Below are 17,026 nucleotides of genomic sequence, written 5' to 3' on the forward strand. Positions count from 1 at the left end.
GCTAAGCGGATTCTGAACTATTTGTGTTATTCGCGCTGTTTCTTCCTGCCCCTTCTCAGGCCCCCTCCAGGGCCTGCCCCAACTTCGAGGCTTCAGAACTCCTCTACTGTCCCGTGAGCCGCCCTTCTTCCGCCTCACGCACCTCCTAACTAAGCAAGACCAGTAGAAGAAAATCCTACCCCAGGACCCCCTTTTTTTCTGGGATCCGACGCTTCCGCCTCCGGGGCGGAGACTCCTCCTCCTCACCGTCCCAATTGTATTCCCTGGAAGAGCGGCCGGAAAAGCCTCCGCCTGTTCAGACCGGGATAAGCGACAAGCTAGTTCCTTCTCGCAGCCCGCTCTTTGCGCCCCAGGAACCGCCGCGGCGGCCGGCACAGCAGCACCGAAAGCCGCGAGCACCACCTGGGCCCAGCTCCAGCCAGGCGCGGGAGCGGCTTCAGCACCGCGGACAGCGCCCCGCCCGCGGCGCGCTCCAGCTGCTCTAGGCGAGGCGGCGAGCTATGCTCGAGGCATGGCCGGGCACTCCGGCCCCATGGCGCTGCTCCTCAGCTTTGGCCTCCTTGGGCTGTGCTCAGGTAAGGACACGTCGCCGCGCTATCTCACCCCAGTCAGGCTTGAAGGTGGAAGAGAGGGATCCCTAGAGATGGGGGAGTCTGCTGGGGGGGTCAGAGGAGAGACCCGTGGGACTGTAGAGAGCACCTGGGAGAATGCACTGGAAGGAGGACATACCCGAAGAAGTAAGTGCTGCAAGGAAGAGATGGAAACCTGGGCAGTGGTGGCGGGGAGAGTGTGGGCACAGAGAGGAAGGAGGGAGGGGATCTCCCCAGGCTTTCTAGGGTGGCAAGAGGGTGGACTCTGATTGCGGCTGAGATACCATTTGATTTCTTGTGAAACATTATCTCAAGAAATCTCCCTGGTTCAGCACCCTCCCTTGGTTCTCTATCACTTCCTGTCCCCCATATTGAGCTCCTAATTCTGCTCACTCCACAGAGGCAAGGCAGGGAGGGGAGAGAAGTGACTTCTCAACTCTCTTGGAGGGTGGGACAGGAGACTTGGAAGGGAAGAAGCTCTGGCAGACTGAGGGCCAAGGAGGAACTCTCTGAGGGGTGGCGTGCATTCATGCAGAGTTGCAGAAGAAGATAGAGTGTGTGGAGGGGCAGGTACAAAGGGAATATACAACTCAGTGAGCTTTCCACATCTGCATGCCATCTCACTGGAGTCAAGCTCCCATGTGGGTGGAACTTGGGACTATGTTTATGCCCTGACCCACAGCTCAGCCCAACTATTCTACTCCAACCCAGTGCCTTTGAGGGTGTGGGTGGGGTTACAGCCACAGTCACATGTGGAGGCATAGAATGTTACTTGCACACACAGATGGGCATGACTGAGGAGAGAATGTGTGTGATGGGACACGAATAACTGTTCTCCTTTCACCACTCTCTGAAACCTTCCTTGAATTGTAGGCATCTTCTAGGAGAAGCCATGGAAACAGAAATCTCAAGTCTTTTAAAACCACCCTCTAAAACCTTGCAGGAAGAGCAGGTCTCCACTAATCCTTGCAGAAGGGGGTCTTAGTCTGGAGGCATCTGTGTGGGGCTGTCTGGGCTCCTCAGTCAGTGATCTCAGAGAGGGGCTTTTCTATGAGAGGCCTCCATGGGGTAACCAAAGCATTTTGCTGTGTCCTTAGGGATGGAGGAATGGGAAGCTACAGTCCCCTGTTTGGGCCTGGGTTGTCCCACTTGCCTAGGAAGAGTGGAATCCTGGGTGGGCCCTCCTTGCCTACTTACTTACCTCCTGTGCCCCCATTCCCCTGCCCAGGAGTCTGGGGTACAGACACGGAGGAGCGGCTGGTGGAGCATCTCCTGGATCCTTCCCGCTACAACAAGCTTATCCGCCCAGCCACCAATGGCTCTGAGCTGGTGACGGTACAGCTCATGGTATCACTGGCCCAGCTCATCAGTGTGGTGAGTCGAGGTCCCAGACTCTCTGCCCAGCTACTGAAGTCAGCACAGCCAGAATGTGTTCATGCTTGTGCTTAGTCCTCTGGAGTCCTCCAGGCTTAGGGAGGTGTGGGACAGACCGTGGGTGGTTGTACTGGGCCTACAGGCTGGGGGCCTTCTCAGCAGCTTCTTTCTTCCCTGCAGCATGAGCGGGAGCAGATCATGACCACCAATGTCTGGCTGACCCAGGTTAGTGCTCTCCTCCCACCCACACCCTGGTCTTCTTTTTCCTCTTTTTTTTTTTTTTTTTTTTTTGGCATGTGCTTTCCCCTCTTTTAGTCTCCTCAAGAAAGGCAGAAAGGTACAGACTCTGGAGTCCTAAATAACTGGATTTGAATCTTGGTTCTTCCACTCACCAGCTCTGTGACTTGGAACATGTTAAACTTTGCAAAATTCATTTTCTCATTTGTAAAATGTAGATTCTAATATCTTGGCTTGGTTGTGCAAATCAAATGAGAAAGTACCTTATGAGCCACATTTGCTGGGCAGAGAAGTCACTGTGGGGAGGTGACGGCTTTTAAAGCTTCCTCATGCCAGATGGGCCCTGTCTTGTCCCTGTCCTTGACCTTGAGCCCTTCCCAGGGCAGAGGTTGGTGCTGCCTCCCTCTCTCCCTTCCCCAGGAGTGGGAGGATTATCGCCTCACCTGGAAGCCTGAGGAGTTCGACAACATGAAGAAAGTTCGGCTCCCTGCCAAACACATCTGGCTCCCAGATGTAGTCCTATACAACAAGTAGGTGACCATGGAGCAATGACAAGACTGGAGGAGACCATGGGAGTGCTCAGGGAGGGAAGGGGTCTTGGGGAAAGTAAATTAGCTCATGCCATGGGAGAGAAGGGACTTTTCATTGGCACTGACACAGACACTAGACAGACTAGATAGTCACCAGACAGACAGACAGACAGACAGACCCAAACCAGTGAGGTATAATGTGGACAGGCAAGGTGATGTGGGCCATGGCCAGTCCCCTCCTAGCCAAACAGGAGTCCCAGTGTTTGGAGCTGCAGTGGGATACACACAAGGATTGACAGCTCCCAGTGATTCAAGAATAGGCTTTCCTGGAGGCTTGGGCGAGATCAAAGAACCTGGAGGTCCTGGTTTCTCCTCCAGGTTCCATCCTCTCTCCTACAATAATCCCTCTTACCTCCAAGATCCAAAACCACTAGTGGGACCATCTCCTGCTCCCACCAGCCTCTGTCCCCCTCCATTACCTTGGGGCTCCTCACTCTGTCCTCCCTGGCTCCTCCAACTTCTCCACCCTCATGTGGAGCAACCAGCTTACATAATGCATGGCAAATAGCAAAGGTGCCCCTCCCATCCACCTTCTTCTATCTCTGAGGGGCCTCACAGGCCTCTTGACCAGGACACCTCTTCTCCCCACCAACCCACTCAGATCCCCTTCTTGCTCATTTCCTACTCTACCCCCCTATATTCCTTGATGGTTACCCTCTGACCCCGGTTTCCCCTACCTATTTTTTTTTTTTTTTTTGAGGAAGATCAGCCCTGAGCTAACATCCAATGCCAATCCTCCTCTTTTTGCCAAGGAAGACTGGCCCTGGGCTAACATCCATGCCCATCTTCCTCTACTTTATATGGGACTGCGCCACAGCACGGCTTAACAAGCGGTGCTTCGGTGCTCGCGGGATCCGAACCTGCGAACCCTCTGCCACAAAAGAGGAGGGCGCGCACTTAACCACTACACCACCAGGCCGGCACCTCCCCTCCCCTTATCTACCTTTGGCTTTCCTCTCCTCCCACACAGGGCTGGGGTGATGGCTGAGGGTAGAGGAACACTTAGGCCAGGGCTGACTGTGCTCATCCCTTGGCAGTGCTGATGGCATGTATGAGGTGTCCTTCTATTCCAACGCCGTGGTCTCCTACGACGGCAGCATCTTCTGGCTACCGCCTGCCATCTACAAGAGCGCATGCAAGATTGAAGTAAAGCACTTTCCATTTGACCAGCAGAACTGCACCATGAAGTTCCGCTCGTGGACCTATGACCGCACTGAGATCGACCTGGTGCTCAAGAGTGACGCAGCCAACTTGGACGACTTTACACCCAGTGGCGAGTGGGACATTGTGGCGCTGCCGGGCCGGCGCAATGAGAACCCAGAGGACTCCACTTACGTGGACATCACGTATGACTTCATCATCCGCCGAAAGCCACTCTTCTACACCATCAATCTCATCATCCCCTGCGTACTTATCACCTCACTAGCCATCCTTGTCTTCTACCTGCCGTCTGACTGCGGGGAGAAGATGACGCTGTGCATCTCTGTGCTGCTGGCGCTCACCGTCTTCCTGCTGCTCATCTCCAAGATCGTGCCGCCCACGTCCCTCGACGTGCCGCTCGTCGGCAAGTACCTCATGTTCACCATGGTGCTCGTCACGTTCTCCATCGTCACCAGTGTGTGCGTGCTCAACGTGCACCACCGCTCGCCCACCACGCACACGATGGCACCCTGGGTCAAGATCGTCTTCCTGGAGAAGCTGCCCACGCTGCTCTTCATGCAGCAGCCGCGCCACCGCTGCGCCCGCCAACGCCTGCGCCTGCGGCGGCGCCAGCGCGAGCGCGAGGGCGCGAGTACCGTGTTCTTCCGCGAAGCCCCGGGGGCCGACTCCTGCACGTGCTTCGTCAACCGCGCCTCGGTCCAGGGCTTGGCTGGGGCCTTCGGGGCTGAGACCGCGCCGGAAGCCGGCCCGGGGCGCTTCGGCGGGCCGTGTGGCTGCGGCCTCCAGGAGGCAGTGGACGGCGTGCGCTTCATTGCGGACCACATGCGGAGCGAGGACGACGACCAGAGCGTGAGTGCCCCGTGGGGCTTGGGGCGTGAGATGCTGAGGCTGCAAGGCCCTGCAAGGCCCTTGGTGTCTGGAAAGCAGCAGCGTTGTGCACGCAAAGCTAATAGGAGTGCAGGATGCGGAAAATGCGAGTCTAGCCTGGGGCTGAGGGCCTGGGCACTGGCTTGGGTTCTTCTCCGTTAGCTTCTCGGAGGCCCCGCCTAAGTTGGAGTAGGTACAGGATGACCTTGCGGCTTCCTGAGGGTTACTATCCAGGGCGAAATGCCTCAGCTGAGGCATCTTAGTGTCAGGAGGGCGGCCAGGAAGAGGAGGAGGCCCTTCTGGGTTTGCAGTCAGCCTGTGGCCGTGACCCCGAGAATCCCTCCCCGCTGCTTGTATTCCCAAATCCAAGTTAATCTGCAGCTCTTAGTACAAACGGAGATGAGTCCTCTGTGCGCCCCACGGGGCACAAAATTGAGGGCAGTAAAGGTGTGTGTGGGGGCGGGGGGCGGGTTTAAGAGGTTCCACGAGCTCGCTTGAGGCGAAGAGTACAGAGTCCCAAATCAATAACCCTTTTCTGCTCTTTGGGGTCCCGGGGGACGGCCTTGTGAAATATTTATGGAGGTGGGGGCAAGTGGAGGCGACGGCTTCCTGGACCTGCCCCCCAGCTTTCTGCACACCCAGGTCTTTCTGCAGTGGCTCCCCGGAAGGAGACTCTTTGAGCACTGAGCCAGGGGATGAGGAGGAAGTAAGATGGGTTAACATCCTCTCACTTGGGGCTGTGGTTGGCTGGCCCCACCCTGTGGTCAGTCTTCGGGCACCTGGCTGGTTCCAGGCTGTGGCTCAGCTGTTGCCATGGTGACTGGCCAGGTTTCCACTGGGACACAGCAGTTCCAGTTTGGGGGTGAAGAAGGGCGGGCTTCTGTGTGGGGGAGGCTTCAGAGCCTGGAATTTCTGTTCCCTGGGAGGGCAAGATATTGGGCTGGAGCTGGGGCTTGGGCCAGGGATTAGGTTATGGTCCTGATGGAGGAAGAGGGGGACTGAGGCTGGAGGAGATGGGGCGGGAGCCTCAGAGCAGGCTGAGGCCAAGTGGGAGATGCAGGGGGGTGCAGGGGCCCAGACAGCTTAGTCACTGCCTCTGCTTCCCCTGCCGCAGTCTACTCATGTAATGTGCATTTACTGAGCTAGGTGCTGAGGATGCGATGACCTACTTGAGTGCTTCACAGGCATCTCAAACTTAACATGTCCAAAATTGCATGCTTGATCTCCATCCCCACCAACTTGCTCCTCCTCCAGTCTCCCCATCTTTTAGCAAATGGCATTACCCTCCACCCAATGGTTCAGACCAAAAACCTGGAGTGATCCTTCATGCCTCTCTTTCTGTCTTACCTCCCCCACCAGCCAGATTATCAGAAGTCCTGTCTTGTGAGTGCAGTCTCCAGAATAATTCTCAGCTTCATCCTTTCTTCACCATCTCCATGCTACCTCCCTGGCTGTAGGCCTCCATCAGCTCCTGCCTGGACCAGAGCAGAGACTCCTAATGGCCTCCCTGACTCAGCTCTTTGCTCCTCCATCCAAAGAGACGATGTCTCCCACTAGCTCAGGTCACTGGCTTATCTGCTTCACTGTTCTAAGCGAGCTAAGTCTTTCCTGCCCCAGAACCTTTGCACATGTTGGTCTCTCTCCTGGAATGCCCTTCTTTTTAAAAATTATTGCTAGTTTTAATTTTTGCTCCACTGTCTGTGAGTAAGTTGCAGGCATTGTGACGCTTTATCCCAAATACTTCAGCATGTCTCTCCTAAGAACGGGGACGTTGTCTTGCATCACCCAGGTTCAATGATCAAATTCAGGAGATTTAGCATCAAAACAATACCTTTATCTAATATAAAGGCCATATTAAAATTTTTCCAGTTGTCTCCGTAATGTCCTTTGTAGCATCACCCCCACCCCAATCCAGGATCTCGAATTGCATTTAGTTATCCTGTCTCTTTAGTTTCCTTCAATCTGGAATGGTTCCTCGGCTTTGTCTTTCACAGCATAAACATTTTTGAAGGGTACAGGCTGGGTGAAGGTCCCTCGGTTTGGGTTTGTCTGATTGTTTCTTTCTTCAATGTATTCCTGACACAGCTGGCTCCTTCTCACTTGTTAGATCTTAGCTTAAATATCACCTCCTCAAGGAGGCCTTCCCAGACCAGACCCTAAATTATATCTTGTCCTCCATTCCTCTATTTCAGTTATTTGTTTCCATGTAAGCACCCACCAGTGTGTAATTATTTTATTTTTACTTGTTTTGCATCCATCTCCCTCAGTAGATGTAAACTGTAGGATCATTTGTCTGCTCTGTCATCTCCCCGTGCCTAGCCTAGTGCCAGGTACATAGTAGGCACAAGTAGGCACATGGCGGATGAGTCATGATACAGCTGCTGCCTAATGAAGGTGCACAGTTGCCTCCTTCCCAGCCCCTCAACGGCCGGGCTGCAGATGAACATGTGCACAAAGGCCCAGACTCAGGCCAGAGTGGAGCAGCTCTGAGCGGAGGCCGGCCCTTCATGCAGGCCCTGTGACTGGCTCTCAAACCCACAGAGGTTTTTTCACTGATTTGTTTGTTTCCATCTGGGACCCAGTCCTCACCCTCTGGGGCCTGCATGCTCAAGGTGGCGCTGCTGGATGGGGCTCCCTGTGCAGTCATATAAGGAGCGAGGTCTGCAGAGGCAGCCATTCATTCGCTAATTCAACACCCATTTACTGACACTCTGTGTTCCAGATGCTGGGATTACAAAGATGAATCAGATCGGGTCCCTGTAGTTTAACAGCTCATAACTTAGGTGGGGGTGCAGGGGACAAGCATGCAAATTGAAATGACAGTACAGTCCAGTAAAAATACTGTGATAGAGATGTGTACACAGTGCTGAGGGAACCCAGCGGTTCATTCTGATCAGGGGGATCAGGGAAGCCTTCATAGAAGAGTTGACATTTGATTTGGGCTTTAAAGGATGTGTAGGACTTTACCAGGTAGAGAAAGGGGGGACTGGAATCCTAGACAGAAAGGAAACCCAAAGGCACAGAGACCTGAGAGGACACACTGGGGTTTGGTAAGTCTGGGTTATAGGGGTGGAAGAGAACAGGAGGGTGGAAGAGAATAGGAGGTAGGCTCCTATTTGTCATGGGTGGGTACTGATTCCAGACTTGGGAGTTTGGATGGGCTCTGAAGGCAGTGGGGCCACTGGAGGCTTTTAAGCAGGCAAGATTGGAGCTGTGCTTCGGAAAGGTCACTCTGGGATCGTGGAGGGAGAGGAATGATGTGTATTTATGTGGTGGGACCTGCTTATACCCATTCTGCTCCTATCCTGCATCATGTAACTGATACCTGGGCCTCCTTCATCTCCTCTGTCCAGGTGCGTGAGGACTGGAAGTATGTCGCCATGGTGATCGACCGCCTGTTCCTTTGGATCTTTGTCTTCGTCTGTGTCTTTGGCACCATTGGCATGTTCCTGCAGCCTCTCTTCCAGAACTACACTGCCGCCACCTTCCTCCACGCAGACCACTCGGCTCCCAGCTCCAAGTGAGGCCCTCCCCAGCTCCATGCTCCTTCACCCCCTTGCCTTCTGTTGTACAATATTTTGGGTGGAGGAGGGACGAGTGAGCTACCAGGAAGAGGAGCGCTGCCCCCTCAGATCCATCCTTTCACTTCAACTGGAGCCCCTCCCCCCACACCTCCACCCGCACACAGCCGGCACCAACCCGGAGGCTAGACCAGCTGCCTTGTGTTTTGGCTGCTCTCCTTCTCCTCTTGTGCCAACCCAGGCAATAGTGTTGCTGGTGGAGGATGAAGGCTGAGAAGTGGAGCACAGAGATGTTGGAGCCTTCCATCCTGAGGAAAGTGTGATGGGGAAGGGGCCGAGAGGGTGACAGAATCATTCGCTGCCTCTAAGTCCTGGGAGAAGGGGCATGTGGGAGGAGAGAAGGAGGGACAGGGGCTCTGACTCTGTGCTGGGCTGGCCTGACACAACGGTAGCTCAGAAGGGAGGAGCAGGAGGAGGGAGGCCTGAGTGTGACCTGACATCTGTCCCTGCTTAAGTGGACAGCAGCTGGGCTGGGTGGGCCTCACAGCGGGCAGAGGTTCCTGCCCAGAGGGTTAACTTGATGCTGCGGTCAAACTCCTTCCAGCCCAGCCCCAGGTCCTCTTCTCCCTGTGAAGAATTCTCTGCCCCCCTTGGACTTCCCTCTCCTTCTTTTCTTGCTCTGGCTGGGGTGTGACGGGCAAGGCTGGGCATTAGGGGAGCCTCTGAGTTCTTTTTTTTTTTTTTTTTTGTGAGGAAGATCAGCCCTGAGCTAACATCCATGCTAATCCTCCTCTTTTTTTGCTGAGGAAGACCAGCTCTGAGCTAACATTTATTGCCAATCCTTCTCCTTTTTTTCCCCAAAGCCGCAGTACATAGTTGTATGTCATAGTTGCACATCCTTCTAGTTGCTGTATGTAGGATACCGCTTCAGCATGGCCGGAGAAGCGGTGCCTCGGTATGCGCGTGGGATCCAAACCCGGGCCACCAGCAGTGGAGTGCGCGCACTTAACTGCTAAGCCACGGGGCTGGCCTGCCTCTGAGTTCTGAGTCTTTGGGTGACCTGCTTGGAGCCTGAGGTCCATGTACTTGAACTGTACGAGCAGTGCCAAGTTCACAGGCTGTTTTCTCCTAACTTGAGGTGACTGTTTGTTCGAAGGACGTAAACCAAGGACGTCAGCTTTACGCAGACCTGGACTTTCTGCCCTCAGCAGAGCTGGCTGGGCGGGCGAGCGCCGGCTGTGGAGGCCAGCCAAGCAGGGAGTGACCTCCGGAACTCTGCCACATCAGCACTGCTCCTGCTGCGCTCCTTCTAGTCATGTTTCCGTCCTTCCTGCTCTGGCCCCTCCTCTTCCCCCTCCCAACCAAACGTGAGCGGGGTCGAAGCAGAACTTCAGAAGGACAGGTCTGCTGCTGCCAGTGGCTCCTCAGAAGACACAGCCTTCTGCCTCTCATCCTGTGGGTCCCTGGAGGCTGTATCCTGACACTGCTCCCAGGGTCCAGCTGGAAGCCACCTGGCCTGTTGGCCCAGGAAAGAGATCTCTCATGGGATCTCCTGCCCCCTGCTCCCACCACATGACTGGCTCTGATTTGTGGTCCCAGCCTGTGCTCAGCAGGTGGCCGGTCACAGAGGGGTCAGTCTGCCAAGCGTACCCGAGGGGACTGCCTGACACAGACCCTGTTGTTCTCTGGAGCCCAGCTGGACTCCTGCTTCTTCAGGCACAGTGGAGGTGGGACGGCGTGCTGACGGGTGGGAGGAGACCCACAGCACAGGCGAGGGGCACTGGACAGGGAGCACAGTCTAGATTCTAGTCCCATGTCTGCCACTTACTTGCTCAGCCATCTTGAGCAAGTCTCTTTGCCTTGCTAGGCCTCAGCTTCTTCATCTATGAAATGGAGTAGTAATGGCCTCTTCACGGGGTTGCTGTGAGGATGAAGTGAGGTTCGTGAAAAGGCCCAGTGCTGTAGCTGGCATGGAGTAGATGCTTCACGAATGTGGAGTCTGAGACAGAGCCGGTGGGAGTGGGGTCACTTGTCATGTCAGTCTCCCTCCCAGATCCTCCCTTACCCTATTTCTTCCTTGAGCAAACCAAGTCCCCCGAAACAGGGCCTGGATCGGGGAGAGCTGGGAGCTGGAAGGGTGCAGCTGGAGAGGAACATTACAGGGAATGCTGGGTGAGTCTAACGAGTGGGCCTCTCTCTGGAGCTTCCTCAGCAAAGTTTCATTGCATTGCTGCGCTGGGCTCTGGCCCTAGCCCTGGCCTCCCTCTGTGTCAGCTCCTCCCGCTGCAGGGCCCCCAGGCTGATCCGGTTCTGTACTGGCTGCAGAAGAGCGTCATTGGGACGTTAAGCCAGCAGATGCGTAAGATATGCCTCAGCGCATTTCCCCACCTGCCAGAGTGGCTCATGGACATCTCTTCCAGGAGGGGGAGTCTTGGCACCATGGAGACTCCCTTCTAGAACAGCAAATTGAGAGCTGTCTGTATTAGGCCTGGACTCACCTCAAACTCAGCCTTAGGAAACATCCCAGAACCTGTAACAGCAACTGGAAAGGAATCCTCTCTCTGAAGGGCAGGTGCCTCCCTCTGAAGGGCAGGGTGCCAGCCTAAGGCCCTCCCTCCTGGCTCTCCCAGACTCCTCGCCAGGGCCTGGGCTGCTAGGGAGGCCCTGCCAGCTGCTGCTGTGGCTGTCCTTGCTTTTAGTACTACCCACAAGTAGTAAGTCACCAAATGATGCTGGAGGGGCTGTTGGAGGGCAGCTTGTCCAGTTTCTCTCCATGGCCCATCTGACATGTAAGGAAACTGAGGCCCGGAGACTGCTGCCTGACCTTGTACAGCACATAACTCTGAACTTGCTCATCCTCATCTGTAAAATGGGGATGAGAGAGCTGGCTGAGGGCTGCAGCAAGGGAGAGGGATGGATGTACATCAAGGGGTTAACCAGGCAGGTCCCTGGGGCAGTGCCATTCCCTCCATCTCTGGGTGCAGCCCTTTGGGGACCATGCAGTAGGGAGGAGGGGAGGGCACAGGTGGAGGAAGGAGGGCCCCCGTTGCATGGGCAAGGTGTTACCACGTGTCAGTACAGAGCTTGAACCCTCAGGGGCATTGGGCAGCTTTGGAGAACCACGGTCTCTCCCACTCCTGGGTCCTCTGTCCTCTCCCCTAGGTGCTGTCAGGGAAGCTCCTTGCCCCCTTCCATGGTGAGGCCATCTCTGGAGAGAATGGGGTACCCCGCTCAGTGCTGGGCAAGGACCAGAGGTCCCAGATCTGAAGCGGGAGGTAGACAGTGGATTGAAACCCAAGCGAGGTGGGCTTGGGAGGGGGCTAGTGAGGAAACATTGGGATTGTCTCCATCAGACGGCAAGACAACAGGTGATCTGAGAACCATTTTTGTCTGAAAAGAGGGCATGAAAGAGTCTGCTTTTGCCAGTCGGCATTGCAGCAGGAAGGCAGTCTCCTGGCAGTGAGGTATCTAACACTGGAACAGCTGGCAGCACGTTATTGAAGACTGAGAAGCAAACAAGGCAGGGGCAGCCCCCCAGCTGGCATTTTCTGTGGAGGAAGGCTGTCTGCAGAGGAAGGGCAAGGTCGATGCCCTCTAAGGAAATAGGGAGGATGTGGGGGCTTTGAGCCCTGGTCTGCTCTCCTCCCAGTCCCGGTACTAGCTACTGTTTGCTCAGGGCCTGCTCTGTGCCATTGCTTCAGATGCACCATCTTCATTCCTCACAACAGTCCTAGAGGGAAGGGGCCCCTGTTGACAGAGGAGAAAATGAGGCTCAGAGAGACCAAGTGACAGCTGGTGAGCAGTGCTGGGCCTGAAACCCAGGCTGATCCTGAGTCCACGCTCTCACTGTGGCCTTGGAGGCAGGTGGGAGGGGAGCTTCTGGGGAGGAGCGTGAGGGGCATTCAGGGTCTTCTCTGAATTCACTCCCCAAGCCAGAGTGGACACAGTTCCAGTTGTTACCCTCCGCTCTGGGCAGAGTTGGGCTGGTGTCACAGCATCACTCCCAGCCTGCCTGGTGCTGGCTGGTCACCCATCAGACTAGACAGAAGCAGTAGCCACCTTTGAGTATTCCTCTCACCAGGTCTGAGGTCAGTGTGATACTCACCTGCTTCCTAAGGGACTGTAGGTCCAGGAATCGTTAGGACACCTCACTCCCCACCCTTGGTGCCCCCATCTCCCCCACGCTGGCCTTGGCCTCCCTTGTCTGTGCTCCGGGAGTATTTGCACTGGTCTAGCTGACTCCAGGCCAGACTCATTAGGACCTCAAGATTCTCATAAAGTTGTTTCCAAAGATGTCTTGTCTCTCTGTTACATTTGTGTGGGGGAGGGGGAGGACCCTCACGGGCTAGGGTTGGCAAATATGGGTAAAAGGGAGACTGCTAGGGAAATTGGACTCATGAGGTTAAGACATTACAAGACTCTAAAGAAAAGGTCAGTGGTAACTTATTGTGATATGTTGCCTTACAAGTCCATTCATCAGATGGAAACGAAATGGCCAAATGGCTGGGCCTATAGCAGACAGAGCCCAGAAACAGCTCCTGGGGAAGACCCTTTTAAAGAAGGGACCCTGGAGAACAGGGCAGAGGTGAGGACCAGTCTCCTGGAGGCAGGCTGGCCGGGCTTCCTTTCACAGCCTCTGTGCTCTGGGAAGCCAAGGCTTCAGTCTGCATGGAGGCCAGACCTGCTCCCAGAACACTGGTTTGATCTGGGCCCAAATCCTGGAAACAGTATTGAATTGCGAGCTCCTAGATGAAAAGCAGGATGAAGAGCAACTGAAATGAAGAAAGTTCCTCTCATGCTCGCGCAGGGCAGTCCTGCTTCCCAGGCCACTCGGAGGTAGGTGGTGGGGAGGACAGGCTTGTTCCCTCTGCAGACGTGTCTGGCACTCCCATTAGGTGTGAAGAAAACTGTCCCCTTTCTAAAAGACCTGGATACTACATTTCCCCCCAGGTGGAACCAAGAGCTGCCTGAGGACAGACAGGACAGAGGAGCTTGAGATTCCTGTACATCATGGCAGCTGGAGAAGTTATCTTTCACTGTTTTTAAAAACTGTTCAGCTCACCCAGCACTGTATTTCAACAGATTATGAACAACACCCATGCAGAGTTCTGGTCCTTACTTAATGTGCCCCCAAACATGTCACAGACCCTGATGGCCTCAGTTGTTCCATTTGTATAACGGATGAGGGAGGAGGCTTCATTGTGACTTAGGCTCACCGTTCAGCACTTTGTGTCCTCTGGTATGATACTGTTTTTAAAAGGTCAAAATGAGTCTTGTAGAAATTCTGGACTAAATTACAATGTGGAAAGTGGTGCATTCTCTTTGAAATACAACATGGAGAGAGATTCGGGATACCTTCTATGAAGCAAAAAGCAAATGGCCTGTCTCCTAAGACTGCAGCCAAGCTGGTCCTGGTTCAGGCTGCAACTTTATTCCAAATATGCACATCCCTGCAGCCAAGACAGCTGGTGGGGGCAGGGGGCAGTAGAAAAACACCCCTCAAGGAGAGCTGGGATTATGTATATAATTGTGGTATTGTCTCAAGGGATGTTCTCTTCTGGGCTTTGAAATCTTGCATATTGAGTCTTTGGGGACAAGATATTTAATGGTGGGCTCTGATGGGGAAGGGGTTGTGTGGAGCTGGGGAAGCAACTAAGGGGTGCCTGCTGCCCCCACCCCACCTGGACTCAAGCTCACATCCCAGGGAGACCCTCTGAAATGGCTCCTTCCTGCAGGTGGAGGGACGACCCTCTCCCCAGGTTCTGTGTCAGATGCAGCCAACGCTGTTAGCCGAAATCCCAGGACCGCAGCTCCCTGTCCCCACTTTCACTTCCCCCAAGAAACCAAGATTTGAGGCTTTCTAACAATTTGGATTCTTCTCTTTTTATTTATGAGGAATGTATATTGTTAGTCACTGTTATCAAGGGACACATAAAAGCAGAATCATAGAACTGACTGCAGTCATCATGGTACCCAAGTCTATGCTTGGGCTCTTCCCCACTCCGCTCTTGGAGTCACTACCAAGACCCCAAAAACCAACGAAGTCTCTGCAACGTGAGTAAAGGAAATAGCTTCAAGCAGCGACAGTTTTTACAAGTGATTATTCAAAGAATGCACAAGAGCCACAGTTCCGACAAATCAACTACAAAGATCGTTTAACAAAAAAAAAGTGGGGGTGGTGGTCCTGCTTCTTGAAAACAAAGATCGGACAAAAAAGTGAAGCGAACACTCTAAGTGGGAGCTCGGCCTCCTCTGTCCTGCGGGACTCAGAGGGGCGTGGGGGACGCGGCCGTGCAGGGCCAGATACAGGCTCGTTTCCAGCAGACACGTGGGGTAGAGGGATGCCTGGCTCTCTTCCTACAGCAGAAACTGAATACTGTGGGTTTGCCAGACAAGACCTAGGGGAGAGTGGGGGCTCTGATCTTCTGAGAGGCCCTGTGCTCCCGGTTAAAGAAGAGGCGACGAGTCAGAGCTCTGCCAGAGATTCTAATACCCACGACAGACCAGAGGGGCTGAATATTTCGAGGAATCAGTAGGTGATACCCTCCAGCCTGAAGACAGGGAGATGAGCTGCCTCCCAGGGCAGAACTGACTTCATGCACCTTTAGCAGATTCACAGGACCAGGGGGCAGGCCCCTTCTGCCCCAGATGCCAGGCACTGTTTTCCTACCAGGTCCTCGGGACACTTTGCTGTTCCGCAGAGACATCCTTAGTCTACTTTACAAATGTGGGTTTTCTTATTTTGGTCAAAAGTACAGAGAGAATAGTAGCCCCAAGAGTAAAAGTGTGAACATGGATGTATCTACTGTTGAAGAGGTGGGACGGACAGAGGGTTACCTAGTCAGTGGTTTGTGGCGCGTGGGAGAGGATGGAAAATCATCTGAGGGCACTGGCTCAGCAGGTTCACAGATACAGACAGAGGAATCATCTCAAGGAAAGGGGCAGGCTCAGGTCTGGAAGTGACAGGGCCTCTGTACTTCTCTTGAGCATGTGTGGCTGACTTAGGCCCAGAGCCAGACTCCACAGAGAGGCTGAAGGCTCTAACCACAAGAGTCAATGTTAACTTGAGGTGTAGACAAAGGGTCCCACCTCACCGAGTTTTAGGATAACCTGCCCTTTCACTTACAACTATTGTCATATGTCAACTCTATAAAGATTCCTTAACAGGCAGGGAGACCTCAGGTCTGTGAGCTGCCCGTGAACAACCTTCTGAAGCTGTCTGGCCAAACAAAAACACTTGGATAAATGGAACATTATGTCTGGATTTTAAATCTGTGCAATGGATTTTAAATCTGTGCGATTACAGGTTATCTGTAGCAGTTAAGAATCAACATTTACGGCATCCTTTGAAAAACTCCTAATTTACCCATGACTTAGTGAACTTCCCTTGGTGTCACTGTCATGAGAAGGATGCCAGGTGGAAGAGGTATCTGACCCCACATGATTTTCCGCCCTTATTCTTGCTAAGTCCTGATTATCTGAGCAGAGATGATATGCCTGTCAGGATCTGTCCTGGGTTTTTTCCTACCAGTTGACTAGGGTCTATGGCCCTAATGCCCCCATTGGTAGGACAAATTCCTAGGAATGCTTTAGGAGGGGGGCAGCTGGGAGCTTGGCATTATTCCAAGGCATGTCTGTGCTCCCCTCCCTGGGAAGTGGTCTTTGTCACCCCTGTGGGGGACCCTCTGCTATTGCTTGGGCAGTTCCCTTAGCCCGGACTGGTCTGGCTGGTCTTGGCCTCCCCTGCCGCCTGGAGAAGGGAAGCTGGCTAAAGTGCAATGTCCAAAGATCGCTGAGCATTATCTGCAGATTCTGATCACACTTGACACTGGTAATGAACTGACTGCAGTTTTAAACTCCTGTCCTTATAAATGTTTTACCAAATTCTTTAAGTTCACCTCTTTACCCTCTTGGAGGAAAAGGAGAAACTTAATGACCACAAGGAAGGAATCTCAGAAGGGGAAGCAGGGAAGAGGGCCTGCAGAATCCACAAATGAAAGCATCAGTCCCTGACATGATTCACATAGAGCTGACTGGAACCTCTAGTCGAGACCACAAGAGGTCAGTGTAGCAAACACAAAGGGAAAGGAAATGGAAAAACCCAGAACAGAACAGAAGAGGAAGTGGGCTGCAGGTGTTCAGTGACTGCTTACGCTTTGGGTGGAAAGAAAAGATGACTCCTTCTCTCTTCCCTTAGCTCTCTACCTCTTTGCTGGGGAAAAGAGAAGGGGGCCTGGCTAGACCTGGCTTCGTATTCCCAAAGAAAGCAGGATAAACAGAACCCCAAGTTCTCAGTATCACCAACTGTGGTTCCATTAAAAAAAAAAAAAAAGAAAAAGACACCCCTTGCTCACTGTGATGAGGAACACTATGACCTCCCTCTCCCCGCAGTGTGGACACCCCAACCCATCAGTCACTGGGTCAGACTACACTGGGCAGAGGTAAAAATTCTTTTCCTCCTGGGGCTTGCTTATCCAGTTCCCATAGCCCATGTCCTTCAGGCTCTTCTTGAAGTAGTTCTTGGCTGTCTCATAGTCACGGGCAGCTTTCTTGGCCTCACCATAGGAGAGTCTAAGTAGATCCCTGCGGTACCGGAAGGAGCAGAGCTTCTTAAATAGAAGAAAAATGTTCTTCTTGGAGACCCGGGACAATTCATTCCGTGGCCTGGAGAAATAAAAGTATTCAT

The 17,026-nt window shown here is 53.6% G+C and overlaps 2 protein-coding genes across 7 annotated transcripts in view; one reads left to right on the forward strand and one right to left on the reverse strand.

The window, feature by feature from the left end:
* Window positions 1-323: 323 nt before the first annotated feature.
* Window positions 324-9,061, forward strand: CHRNB2 (cholinergic receptor nicotinic beta 2 subunit). The gene is made up of 6 exons (XM_058539297.1): window positions 324-575; window positions 1,819-1,964; window positions 2,145-2,189; window positions 2,622-2,731; window positions 3,829-4,801; window positions 8,173-9,061. Exons 1-6 carry the CDS (start codon window positions 512-514, stop codon window positions 8,341-8,343), a joined length of 1,509 nt encoding a protein of 502 aa, XP_058395280.1. The 5' UTR covers window positions 324-511; the 3' UTR covers window positions 8,344-9,061.
* Window positions 9,062-15,713: 6,652 nt separating this feature from the next.
* The window catches only part of ADAR (adenosine deaminase RNA specific), a 40,986-nt gene continuing 39,673 nt past the window's right edge, over window positions 15,714-17,026 (reverse strand). For all 6 annotated transcript variants that reach the window (XM_058539304.1, XM_058539301.1, XM_058539303.1 and 3 more), the window contains one exon: window positions 15,714-17,004. In XM_058539304.1, the coding sequence (XP_058395287.1) occupies window positions 16,767-17,004 (238 nt within the window). In that variant the 3' untranslated portion in view covers window positions 15,714-16,766. The remainder of the gene's footprint in view (window positions 17,005-17,026) is intronic.

This window comes from Diceros bicornis, chromosome 4, assembly GCF_020826845.1.
Source record: "Diceros bicornis minor isolate mBicDic1 chromosome 4, mDicBic1.mat.cur, whole genome shotgun sequence".
NCBI classification, from domain to species: Eukaryota; Metazoa; Chordata; class Mammalia; order Perissodactyla; family Rhinocerotidae; genus Diceros; species Diceros bicornis.

Excerpts from the sequence above, each read along its gene's own strand:
- CHRNB2 (XM_058539297.1), top strand. The coding sequence starts at position 512 with ATGGCCGGGCACTCCGGCCCCATGGCGCTGCTCCTCAGCTTTGGCCTC. Across the intron at positions 2,190-2,621 it reads CCAATGTCTGGCTGACCCAG|GAGTGGGAGGATTATCGCCT; the intron begins GTTAGTGCTCTC and ends TCCCTTCCCCAG. Across the intron at positions 4,802-8,172 it reads GCGAGGACGACGACCAGAGC|GTGCGTGAGGACTGGAAGTA; the intron begins GTGAGTGCCCCG and ends TCCTCTGTCCAG.